This window comes from Neodiprion lecontei, chromosome 2, assembly GCF_021901455.1.
Source record: "Neodiprion lecontei isolate iyNeoLeco1 chromosome 2, iyNeoLeco1.1, whole genome shotgun sequence".
Taxonomy (NCBI): Eukaryota; Metazoa; Arthropoda; class Insecta; order Hymenoptera; family Diprionidae; genus Neodiprion; species Neodiprion lecontei.
Window position 1 is genome coordinate 20,233,584 of NC_060261.1, and position 13,504 is coordinate 20,247,087.

At 40.8% G+C, this 13,504-nt stretch overlaps 2 protein-coding genes across 2 annotated transcripts in view; both read right to left on the reverse strand.

Moving 5' to 3' along the window:
- LOC107225548 (sodium-dependent neutral amino acid transporter B(0)AT3) overlaps nt 1-13,504 on the reverse strand; it is a 511,620-nt gene that overhangs the window by 470,903 nt on the left and 27,213 nt on the right. The window lies entirely within an intron of this gene.
- LOC107217732 lies at nt 6,899-7,627 on the reverse strand. The gene is made up of 2 exons (XM_015655374.1): nt 7,257-7,627; nt 6,899-7,181 (listed from the first exon to the last, which is right to left on the reverse strand). Exons 1-2 carry the CDS (start codon nt 7,625-7,627, stop codon nt 6,899-6,901), a joined length of 654 nt encoding a protein of 217 aa, XP_015510860.1.

Genomic DNA, 13,504 nt, shown 5'->3' on the forward strand with positions numbered 1-13,504 from the left:
CTATCTTGAATTCAGTGCAGTCTATGATAACCCGAGTATTAGAGTACTGAGGTTTAAAACATTCCGGCATAGTTTTTTGTACGGCAGCTCTACTTGGCCAAAACACTAAATTTGCAGTTGACGAATTCAAATATTGTAAAGTTGGAAAGAATATCTTGGAGAGAGTTGACCGATGTAAACCAAAGAAAATTGCTATGGCTGAAAATGTCAGTCCAGTTTTTGTTTTCACCAAAAAAATTAAAAGCCTCTGTTCTCTTGTTATTGTAGATCTTTCCGATGGGTTTTCATTTTTAGATAATAAAAAATTAAAGTTCTGGAAGTTCACTCCAGCAATATCTAATAAATCTTCATCGGTCTTAATAGATGGAAAACCACAGAAACTACGCTGTTTCCTATTCTGTTCAACTACAGCCTCGTTAAAACCAACCGACTTATCCACTCTATCTGTTAACGATGTGCCGCATTGTACCTCTTCATCTTTCATTTTTTTCCTATTCACAATAGTTTTGAGAGTGGCAATTTCCGGTATTTCAGTTTGAACTTCAGCATCGTAGTAGTTAGTCATGTAAATATATCTGTTACAAGTGAAAGCTTTTGTTTGTTCGATACCAGCAGAACTTACAAAATCAACTTGACACTCTTGATCACTTTTTAAAATTACTTCAGCACTGCTTATATCCATAGGTTCACGTCCACTATTATTGACAACATTGTTGGGGTCGTTATTAACTTGATTTCCAGTATCACAATTCACTCCGATGTTATGCTTGTGAAGAGTCTTTCTTCGGTTCATGAGTCGATTGTACCTATAATTAATAGATACATAGGTTATTATATAAATATCGATGTATATATTATTCAATTTTAAAATTATTTTTTTACTTCTCATACATTTACCTGCTTACAACAGCTCTTTTATTTACTTGCTTTGCATGATAAACTGGAAGGAATAGAGTTGGCGCGTAGCTTGGACTCGCAGGATCATCTGATTTTTTCTTGCCAATGAAATGAGCATTACATATTACATGATGAGTCTTTGAACTCCACTTTGAACCATCAGGACAGTAAAAAACAATAATACTTATGTATTTATATAGTGTTTCATGCAGATAGCATAACAGTTCACCTATTGATATAGTTGGCTTGATTTTAAAAATATAGAAAACTAAGGCATCGAAAGTAAAGTTATGTTACTTACTTTTTTCTTTTCACAGCAGCAATCCATTTTTGCCTTTGAACTATTTTATGTGATGCAGTTGGAAACTTGTAAAATATACAATCACTAGTTTTACCGTTATTTTTGCAGTTAACAACACAACAAGTGTAATTCCACATACCGTCTATTGTTTCTCACACAAAATGCTATCACAACACACGCTGGCTCAACTCACTACTCGCCACCCCGCGCGCTGCAATCGTTTCGCAGCTCCCCTCCAAGCGGCGGCTCACAGCGAATACGCCTGCGATATGGTCAAATATTACTGTGAAAATTCTATACAAAAACAAAGGCAATAGATCTGAGCCCTCGAGTTACATGCCGATAGCGGTGATCGACTGTTTAGCCAAAGTTTTCCCAGGCATACTGAATAGGAGAATAAATAACTGGTGCGAATCAAATTCACTTTCACCTGAAAGTGCTACGCGGGTTTTTGGAAAACCAGATAATATCTGGTCAATATTTTCACCCCCAAATCAATAGTTCAGTTAAACATCCGGAAACCTAAGGGAAAAGTGTATTAGTAATACGTCTGTTCACAGACTTTCATCTTTCGTTACTCGCGCTTGCTTGCTCGACGACTTTCATTACGCGTCCGAGCCCCTTCCTATATAACGCAGCGTGACCGTCTTGGAGCCTGTGTTTCTCAATTTGTGCGCCAAAGACCGGAGCGCTGCAATCTCCGTGGCCGGTGTGCAACAAAGAGAGGAATATAGGGCAGCCGTCTTTTACTCCGTGCGCTTACGTGCTAGGCTTGCAGATTTGTATTTTTGATGAGTTATTTATTCTTGTTACCGCGCATGCGTACTAAGTAGGCCTCTCCCTTACTAGCGCTAGCGGCGAAAATTCACAACATCGGCTTCATTTTCGAGCACGGTTTTACAGCCGGAGTGCCCAGACCTGTGTAAACGACCGTGCTCTGTATCTAAGACTAGGTAAACACACTGCATATATCGGCCATCTTTACTGTCAGCTAAGATATTGCAACTAAAGTTTGGCAACGTGGTGGTCAAAAGTGAATCGACGGTTCAACTCGCACAATGAGCACTGTGCCGCTTTTTTACAATCTTGTTGAATATAAATATACTTTTATTATGCATTAAATAAATAGTTATTAATTACAAGTATATCTAACGATAGTAAACATTTCAAAGAGAGAATTGGTAAAGTTTGAAGTCACAATGACCCATATAGTTATGCATATTTCGATTTTTGTTTCAAAAGCGACGTCACGCGCACAGCGCGAGTAACGAAAGATGGAGGCGCCGTTCGTTTCAGTTAGCCATTCTAGGCTATGGCACAAGCTACAGACGTTGAGTATCAGTTCAATCATTCCGCGAATATGAAGATCAAAGAGGGGATGGGAAACCTCTGAGTCGGTGAAAATCACTTAAGACATTTTGCAAGGCGAAACTCTTTCAACCATTTTGTTTTTTGATTCACTACTGATTTGGAAGAATTTTTGGTAAAAAGGGGAATAAGGGGAGTCTCAGTTATGCATTTAAAGGAAATCTTATCGATAGAATATTACTATGCGCATGATATTGTGATCTTTGCCGATTCTCATATCTATATGAAAAAATCATTTCCAGCCTCTATGAATATTGCCAGATCAACAAACTAAAAACGAATGCAGAAAAAACCAAGGTGTATTATTCCAAGAAGGTGGATATTAACATGAAAAGAAGTACGCCGCGGTTTACTTTGGAGATCAAGAAATTCAGTATGACAAGAATTATGGATATCCAGGGATTAAAGTGTTTCACAATCAGTGACTAGATTATGAATTGACAAATAACAAGAAGTGAAGCTAGAGCATTAAGTGTTGCCGCAAACTCGTGTCGTGGTGGAGGAAAGGTTTAGTAAAAGAAGTGACACTTATAAAACAGTTCACGATGTCTTTATAATTGAAGAACACTTTGATTGTTACTTGTTCTGCAACTCGATACAACGAAAGGAACAAGAGAAAAAAGAAACTCTGCTTACAACTTTACAGTCACACATGCGAGGCGATACTGGCAAGAGAGAGGAAACGCTGGTTCCAATCCTCATGGCTCAGTGGTTGCGTGCGCAACCCGAGCTGTGGACAGAGAGTTCTCCGTCCCTGAGCGCGAAAGTCAAACGTGAACACTTTCGCCACTTGAGCGCTCGTACTTCCCAATCATACCCATACTCTCTCGCATTCTGCAGAACTGTACTTTTGTTAAGGGTTTGGTTAGCATATCCGCTTTCTGTTTTGCGGATGGTACGTATACTAATTGTATGACTCTTTCTTTCACTTTGTCTCTAAGAAAGTGGTATCGCACATCAATGTGTTTAGTTCTTTTGTGGAACTCGGAATTCTTTCCCAGGTGTATCTCACTCAGGTTGTCCACATATAACAATGTAGGTTCTACGTGCTGATATCCGATACCGCTTAGTAAGCTACGAAGCCAAACTGCTTCTTGTGCGGCAGTTGCGGCTGCAATATATTCTGACTCTGTTGTACTTGATGACACGAGTCTCTGTCTTTGAGACGACCAGATAACTAACCTGTTTGACATGCTGAAGGCATATCCGGTAGTCGAACGTCTCGTCTCAATATCACCGGCGTAGTCGGCATCGGGGAAGCCGACTCAATCTGACTCTCTGTCTTTTGCTCTGTATTCTATGCCTAAGTCTATAGTATCGATTAGATACGCAATAATACGTTACTGAATACGGTACTGACGGCAAAAGCAATATCTGGGCGCGATACTACGGCGAGAAACATTAGAGAGCCAACACCTTTACGATGCGGTGTTTTACAAGACTCTTTCCCATCTGACTCCACTGGGTATGAGACCGTATGTGGGTCAGCTGGTACTGAGACTTTTTGCATTTTCCATAAAAAACTTCTCAATCAATTTTTTGCATAAGTACTTTGGTGGATGAACAGCGTTCTGTTTGTTTGATCTCTACATATCTACAAGCCCACGAAATTTCTACAATCTACAAGTGTTATATCAAAAGCCTCGTTTAGAGACTTCACGACTGACTCGAGAACCCTCAAAGATTTTGCCACAAAAATACCGTCCTCTACAAATAAAGCTAAATACAGATCAAAGCCTTGATAGTTTCCAAAGAACACACTTTCATCTGCACTTGTTTCCTCAAGTTTATATTGCTTCAGAAACTCTCGGAACTTCACGTTCCAGCACCGAGGTGCTTGTTCAAGTCCATACAAGGAATTATTGAGTTTACACACAACACTTCTACTAGCACTTTCTTCTTGTGATACGGCTAAACCCTCGGGAACCTCCATATGGATGTCTTCATCCAGTACACCGTGTAGGAAAGCTGTACAGACGTCAAACTGGAACATCTACAAATCTTCTTGTGCTATCATCGCTAATAGCATTCGGAGAGAGTCGTAACGAACGAAGGGTAGGAATTCTCGACCTCGTGTATAGTCTATTATTGAATCTTGGTGATCGGTCAATTATGTAAACGTATTTTTTGTTAACGTTTCGGCCCGGATATGGGCCCTCCTCGGAACGATTTATTTATTTAACTGTCAAGAACAACATAAATTTTTTATAAGAAAAGTACAATCAAACATTAAATACTGTAGATGTAATACTCTTAGGGCTATTGTATATTATAGGTTGGTGAGTACATTTTGATTAATTGAAAAAAGGATAGACTTAGAGAGTTATTTACCTTTTTATAGTAAGCGGACTAAGATACAGTCGAATTCATAAATTACAATTTGTGGAGACAATGTTCAATGTACTCAATGTACTCAATGTACTCAATGTACTCAATGTACTCAATGTACTCAAAGAACATTGTCTCCACAAATTGTAATTTATGAATTCGACTGTATCTTAGTCCGCTTACTATAAAAAGGTAAATAACTCTCTAAGTCTATCCTTTTTTCAATTAATCAAAATGTACTCACTAACCTATAATATACAATAGCCCTAAGAGTATTACATCTACAGTATTTAATGTTTGATTGTACTTTTCTTATGAAAAATTTATGTTGTTCTTGACAGTTAAATAAATAAATCGTTCTGAAGAGGGCCCATATCCGGGCCGAAACGTTAACAAAAAATACGTTTACATAATTGACCGATCACCAAGATTCAATAATAGTCGTAACGAACGACTGGTGAGAATGTCTCGTGATAATCCACACCTCGTGTCTGTCGGAAACCTCTAGCACACAAACGTGCTTTGAAGCGATGTGTGTCGGTTGTCGGATCTTTCAGCAGCTTGAAGACCCACTTCGAGTCTATCGCTTTCGTGTCTGGCGTCCTTGGCACCTGCGTCCAGGTCTGGTTTTTGTCGTGAGCTTGCAGCTCGGCTGCTACCGCTTTCGACCAGTCCTGAGCCTGTGGTCCTGTCAACGCCTCTTAAAGTGTCGTCGGTACTGTAGACTCGGTAAAATACAGTTCGTATCTCTTTGGTAAACGGATACTTGTCCGGTCACGCAGTCTTCGTGGCTTTGTAGCTACAGCAGCTTGTCGTTGTGGTAGGGCAGGTTGAACGTCTGCGTTACCGACTGCCGCTCCATTACCAACTGCTTCTTTCTCGTCCTCTGCGTTTTCAACTGTTTCTTCCTCGTCTACTGCGTTACCGACTGCTGCTGGTTCGTCTTCTTCGACGTCTCCGTTGAGATCACTGACCGCAGGTAGAGGCATCTCTACCACTGACTTGTTCGTCTCACATGACTCGATCCCGTTCGCTCGTTCGTTGGAGTTCACGTTTCTAGAAATAGATATACGACACGTCTGGGGATTATACAACCTATGATTAGGAGATTCTCCCTCGTATCTGAAGAAAATGACGTTCTTCGAGCGAGCGTCGAACGTCGTCGTGAATTGTTTTGGGATGAGCTCATAAGCTTGCGAACCGAATATTCTCATCTGAGTTAGATCGGGCTTCTTTCGGGTCCAGTGTTCGTACGGAGTCATGCTTCCGCCCGTTCTAGAGCGTCCAGATCGATTTAACGCGTAAACGGCTGTCCGAACTGCTTCCTCCCACAGAGCTGTGGGTAGACTCTTCACCTGTAACATGGTTCGCGCACTTTCTACGATAGTGCAATTGTCCCGCTCGGACTGCCCATTTTGCTCGGGAGTATATGCTGTAGTTGGCTCCATTACGATATCCCTGTCCGCTAAATACTTGTGGAGTAGTTTATTGTCGTATTCACCTCCATTATCGACACGTAGAGTCTTTATACGACCATTAAATTTGTTTTCGACATACCGTTCGTACTGCTGAAAGCACTCGAACACATCGGATTTGTGTTTAACGAAGTACACGACGCGGAAGCCCGTGGCATCATCCTTGAAGTTCACAAAGTATTGTGCCCCCGTGAGGGATGGGACTGACATAGGTCCACTCACATCACTGTGTACGAATTCCCCCGGCTGTCTGGCTATTTTTTTTCTCAGTCTTTTTGAAAGGTAGCTTGTGCAGTTTGCCCAACTGGCACGCTTTACAGAAAAACTGTTCGCAGTTTTTTACACTGACACCCTCCACTAGTCTGTCTTTCACCAGATTGCACAGGGCACGTTTGTTAATATGCCCAAGGCGCTCGTGCCAAACTTTCAAGCTTAACGCGGCTACGTTTGCTTCGACACGCGGACGCGGTACGCGGTAAAACATTCTGTATAGTTTGTTCAGCTGTCTCACACCGGTTGCTTCAGGGTGTCAGTTTCTAGTCAGCTCGACTTTGTCATTTTTGAACTGTACACTTAAGCCTCTAGATACGCCAGCTCTGACGGAATACAAATTCTTTTTCACTCCCGGTACTAACAACACGTCTTCGAGGACTGCGGGTTTCCACTCGCCGTCGACCAGTCTTTCTATTAGGATTTTTCCGATGCCAGTGGTGGCGCATTCACCGTTGTCACCGAGCGACACTTTGTCGCCAGTAGTTGCGCGAAAGTCATAAAACCAGTCCCGACGGAAGATCATGTGGGCCGACGAGCCGCTGTCGGTGAACTACACATCTTTCGTATCGATACTCAACAGGTAATTCACTTGCTCGACTGTCGGTTTCACATACCGACTGCTGGCTTCACGGTTACGATGCGTGTCCGTGGCTACTACCATCACTGCGTAGTTATCGACGGAGTTTCCGGACTCTGTTTTCTTCTGAGGACACTGGCTTGAGTAATGAACTTTCGTCTGGCAACGAAAACATTCAACGTTCTTCTTGGTACGTCGCTTTTTTTTCTTTGTGTCAGCATTTCCCTTTGACCGGCTTTGTCTTGTGACCGCTAGAACACTGGCTGTGTTTCCATCTGTGTCGAGCCGCGCTTCTCCTATCAGTCGCTCTTGCAGGTTCTCAACCGTCTGTCTCTCAGGGTCTACGCTGTCCCACGCTGTCTGGAGATTACTGTACTTTGAAGTTAGTCTCGCTAATATCTTAACCATTACGGTTAACTCTGATACGTTTTCTCATAGGTCACTCAGTTGTCTTGCCATGTTCTGAACTTTAGATACGTGCTGTACCACCGAGTCGGTTGGGGACATCCGATACTCGTGAAACCGTTGAGTAAGGAGAAGTTTGTTCGTCACCGACCTCTATTCGTGAATGCGGCTTAGTTTGTCCCAACTTTCCTTGGCTGTTGTACAAACTGAGATGTTTTCTAGCTGCAGATCCTCCATGGCGGAAGCGACGATGGCGGTAGCCTTTGCGTTATCTCTGATCCACGCTTTCACCAGCACGTCGTTCACTTCCGTCCGACCTCCCGGCATCACTCTTGACCCGTCGACTACATCAAAGATTTCGTTTGCCATTAGTACGGCCGTGATTTTGAACTTCTACCCCTGATAGTTCGACCCGTCAAAACGTGTGATGTTCTTTGTAGAAAAATCGTCAGGCATTTTTACCCGATACAGTGACCTCGACACTCTACCACGCACGAGGCTCGACTCTCAACGTGTAAAGGCCACCTCTACTAGACCAACCGGCACGCGGTCTTACCGAACAAGGAATCTCTCTCAACTCGAGGTTTCCACGCTATACCTCACCGCAGCGAAATTGTACAGTTACGGTGTCTGGACCCATAACCTGTTGCCGCGAACTCGTGCTGTGGTAAAGGAAAGGTTCAGTAAAAGAAGTGACACTTGTAAAACAGTTTACGATGTCTTTATAATTGAACAACACTTTGATTGTTACTTGTTATGCAACTCGATACAATGAAAGGAACAAGAGAAGAAAGAAACTCTGCTTACAACTTTACAGTCACACATGCGAGGCGATACTGGCAGGAGGGCGGAAACGCTGGTTCCGATCCTCATGGCTCAGTGGTTGCGTACGCAACCAGAGCTGTGGACAGAGAGCTCTCCGTCCCTGAGCGTGAAAGTCAAACGTCAACAGTAAGTATAGCAGCCGTGAACCTAATACACGGTTTAAAATTAGACTCCTGGAACGTGTACGAAAGCTTATTTGAGTCATTAGTACAGTAAATTCTGACTTATGGTACTTCGATATAGAGGCTAAATTACCTAGAAGACTTACAATTAGAAAAGGTACAGCTGCTTATGACAGGAAATTAAAACTCTTCCTCGGCGTCAAAAGTCGAATTGACTCCTCGAAAACTCAATCAACACTCGAACCCTGATAATCGACACTAACCCTGTAGGTAGAAAATTAGTAAAAACATAATCGTCATCTGTATTGTCAACGTTTAAATTAGACCAAGTATCACGCTCTACGAGGAAAGACTCGCACTGTATTTGACCGCAAAATAAGCATCCCTACCTGCACTTGTTGTAGCAGATCGGCAGCAAAGCAAAGACGCTAGATCGGCGCAAACTGGCTGCGCATAATAAAGACACTTACAGCACTGAAACTTTGCTAAAACGTTGCAGCAACGTAACTTTGTAATATTGGCAATGTTGCGATTATATTGCGCAATGTTGCCACAACTTTCCTGCAATGTTGTAGCAATGTCTCTATGTCCGCGTTTATTGCATAATATATGCAATGTTTCTGTAATATTCCCAAAATTCCTGCAATTTTGCGAAATTCCTACAATATTGCAAAATTCCTGCGCTATAATATTGCGATTTTTGTAATTCATACGTCACTTTCAAAAAAATTATACAATCTGGATAGAAAATTATTTATTTTGACTTAGAAAATATTTTTCGTATTGTTTTATATGTACAGGTATTCGCAGCGATTAATATATAACAGTCAGATAACAATGTGCTTGAAAATATTCAACGATACATATATATATATATATACATACATATATATATATACATATATATAGTATCACAAATCTCGTTTAATAATTCCATTTTAAAATGTATTTAGTGAATTAAAGGATATTTCATTTGAAATTAAACTCTCGATGGGTCCACCGTATCAAGCGTCAAGCGTTATCAGCAAGCTATGAGTATAGCTGAATGATGGAATCTTAGCAACAAAAAAATGGTTTGTTTATAACAACGCTTGGACGAAATCGACAGTTACGGGTTAGCTAGAGAGCATACCAGACGTGTCGGGATCGTCACGCTAAATATGAATAATCAACGCCCAAATGAACACTTCACATCCTCTCCGCCTTTCCGAGGCTTTACGCCGACATATATATATATATATATATATATATATATATATATATATATATATATATGTAAACAAATATGACGAGGCCTATATTCACCTCATCATATTTCTTCCTCACTCCCAAATTTGAAATTTCACCGAACAACAATAAGCGCCTTTGGCAGTTTCACGGTCAATAGTACATACGTGTAAATATGAGCGAATAGAGACAATAGAATGCCGAGGGCATTATGACAGATTAGTACATAAGCTATTATCAGCGGAATCGCACGTGGAAACGTCAGAACGAGAGGAAAATAAGCTGTAAATGTCGTTTCTCCATTTACAGGTAATATTATTTTTATTAAACATAGAATATAAGTACGTAATGTAAAGAAAAGTAATGTAATGTAATAGTATACGAAAAAATAAACTCCATTTACAGAGAAACTCATCGCAGCTTCGACAAAGTTAAAAAAGGAACATATGTATTATTTTATATATGTATTATATATGTATTATTGTATATATGTATTATATATATATATATGTATTATATATGTATATATATATTGTAACGTAGCATTTTTACTGCGCGTTCCACACGGCTCCCCGAACTCTAGACGGACCATAAACTTAGGGAGCACGCGGAGCAGACCGCGGCTCATTTCGAAAAAGAGCGCCAGGACAACAGTCACGCATCCGAGACTCTAAGAGGGGACCATCGCCGGTTTAGCGAATAAGACTTCTCAGGATTTTTGTTTATTTTTTTTTTGGGTGGCGAGTAAATGCGGCTTCAGACAGGGGATCGGCAGCAAATCCGAACGACGTTACTGGATGGTAATCGCGGCGGATCGCGACGAAAGGAGGGCCTCGCACGAGGCTACGGAGAGAGCGTCAACGGAGAGCTCTGCCGCGGGGGAATCCAAGGCGGACGAGATTCCCGTTGGTGGCCGGCGAGCCGTAGCCCCCCTCCGTCGCCCAACTGACGACAGGTACCCTCGCGAAGTCGTCACCACGCCACTGCCAAGCTACGGGGTACCCGAGACTGGCCAGCCAATCAACACCCCGCGACAGCGGAATTCAACGATAGCGATACGCTAGATTGTAAGAATTGCGTAACGAGAACCCCAATTCGATCGGGAAAATTTTGACTATGGATGGCGCCTATGTTCGGGGCATGTTCGAATTGCGGTTCCGATTTGCAGGACTCGTCACTTGAGTCCTGGCGACATTTCGCGACAGTCGAGTAGGATAGAAATTTACAAAGAAAAAAAAAACCTCTTTGAACTGTGTGTGCCATGGCCGAAACGGGAGTTGGCGAGTTCTTGGTGTGGTTGCGAAGCGGTAAGCGCTATTAATTCTTTGCGAACGCATTTCGAGTGCAAGTAGACCGGCGCAACGGCACCCGGTTGGCCTAGCCCTTGTTGAGTTAGAGTAGTACTCGAAATTCGTTTGCCGATCTCCTTGATGATGACCGTAGCCTGAGTTTTCGCGATAACGCGTAGAGTCAAGTGGATCCCCGTAAAGTCTCGCGTAGAGTCACGGTTTCGTGTGGGGAACAATTTCGGTTCGAAATTGAGTGCGGCCATATTCCGCTGCACGGGGTCTCGTCGAGTCTGCGTACGTAAAAAGGGTCACCTCTCGGGGGGTTCGCGTGTTACCGTGCGTAGATGCTTGGTTTAGCGGGAAGGGTTGTGAACTTTGGGGAAATAGGGACTACGACTGGAGCTCGGATGCGTCATAATACGCTACACACTCGCACGATCAGAAAAGCTTCCTAGAGTTATTAATTCGGTCGCGATTAGCGCGTCGAGTCACGTCTTTTTGATTTAGTTTACGAATTCTTGTGCATCAGTAAGGTGGCGACTAGCGCCCGTAGAAATAAGATATCAGCTAGATTTAATCACGATTGCGATTAGCGCGTCGAGTATGATCTAGATCACGTTTTTGTTTAGCGGTTTATAATTAAGTGACGAGTAGCGTCGTAGTCGAGGACGATCGCGGGCAGCGCATCGAGTCCGATTTTGTTTTTGGTTTTTGCGAGTTAGGGTATTATTAAGACGGCGACTAGCGCACGTAGGCCGTAGAGGTCTCCTAGATTTATTCACCTTTTTTTTTATTGTTTGGTTTGTTTCTCCCTTTCTTATTTCATTTGGATTAAATTTGAACCTTTGTATTTGGAATCGCAAAGGACGACTTGCGCAGTCGTATTATTATTTTTATTTTTATTTTTTTTTGTAATATCGCTGACGAGAAATATATTATTGGAATTTTATAGTGATTTGGCCACACCACGCGTTGGCTTACTTGTGTTGCATTTCTCTCTACCCAAAAATTACCCCTCCCCTCTCCGCGCTCTGAGCTATCGAGTATATAGTCACGGTATTTTGCATTACCGATTTCGAGGCGTGTTAATCTCACCAGGCGCCCAACAAATTTCGCGACATTGTTTTAGGTCCAGGGTACATCGTGGACGCCGATTTATTGTGCATGAGGTAAGTTCTCGGTCATTTTCTCCGAGTGACCGAAGAGCGGGAAAAATCCACGTCACAATATATATATATATATATTAGAGTGGGCCAAAAAAAATGAGTATTTTTTTTTTTACTTTATACTCTGAACATCGGTTGCTAGATACCTCTAAAGAATTCTCACCAAATATGAGCTCTTAATTTTGATAACAAGGTCCTCCGCTTTACAATTTTGCGTTTTTTCCTGAGTATTTGAAACAAAAATTCACATCTCTTTGACAACTATTCGTTCAAAAATATCTCTCCTCATATTCTTGTAGGAAATCGAACGCTCTACAAAGAAGGTCTCTTACAATTTTTTCGTAAACCTTACCGTTTAAAAGATATCAAAGCTTAAAGTTTGATTATTTTAAGAGAAATTTCTGTTTTGCTTATGAATTTTTTAACTCGCTTACAAAAAATTTTGATGAATTGCACAACTCATAGTTTTGTAGGAAATTAACTGCTCTACAAAAATGGTGTCTTATGATTTGTCGATTAAGTTAAGCGTTCAAAAGATATTCATCGTCAAACTTCAATGCATACTAATTTTAACAGTTTCTGATGAATAATTCGAAAAATTTCGATTTAATTTATAAGTTTCATGAAAATTTATTCCAATGTGAGTTCCTAAGAAAAGAGAAATGTTTTAAACTATTTTTCTTATATTTTTTTAGTTCTATATAATATATATTTTTTAATTTTTAATTTTTAACATATATTTTTATACTATTTTTCTCTTTTCTCAGGAACTCACATTGGAATAAATTTTCATGAAACTTATAAATTAAATCGAAATTTTTCGAATTATTCATCAAAAACTGTTAAAATTAGTATGCATTGAAGTTTGACGATGAATATCTTTTAAACGCTTAACTTAATCGACAAATTATAAGACACCATTTTTGTAGAGCAGTTAATTTCCTACAAAACTGTGAGTTGTGCAATTCATCAAAATTTTTTGTAAGCGAGTTAAAAAATTCATAAGCAAAACAGAAATTTCTCTTAAAATAATCAAACTTTAAGCTTTGATATCTTTTAAACGGTAAGGTTTACGAAAAAATTGTAGAGACCTTTTTTGTAGAGCGTTCGATTTCTTACAAGAATATAAAGAGAGATATTTTTTAACGAACAGTTGTCAAAGAGATATGAATTTTTGTTTCTAATACTCAGGAAAAAATGCAAAATTGTAAAGCGGAGGACCTTGTTATCAAAATTAAGAGCTCATATTTG

Excerpts from the sequence above, each read along its gene's own strand:
- LOC107217732 (XM_015655374.1), bottom strand. The coding sequence starts at position 7,627 with ATGGTTAAGATATTAGCGAGACTAACTTCAAAGTACAGTAATCTCCAG. Across the intron at positions 7,182-7,256 it reads AACCGTGAAGCCAGCAGTCG|CGGCTCGTCGGCCCACATGA; the intron begins GTATGTGAAACC and ends GTTCACCGACAG.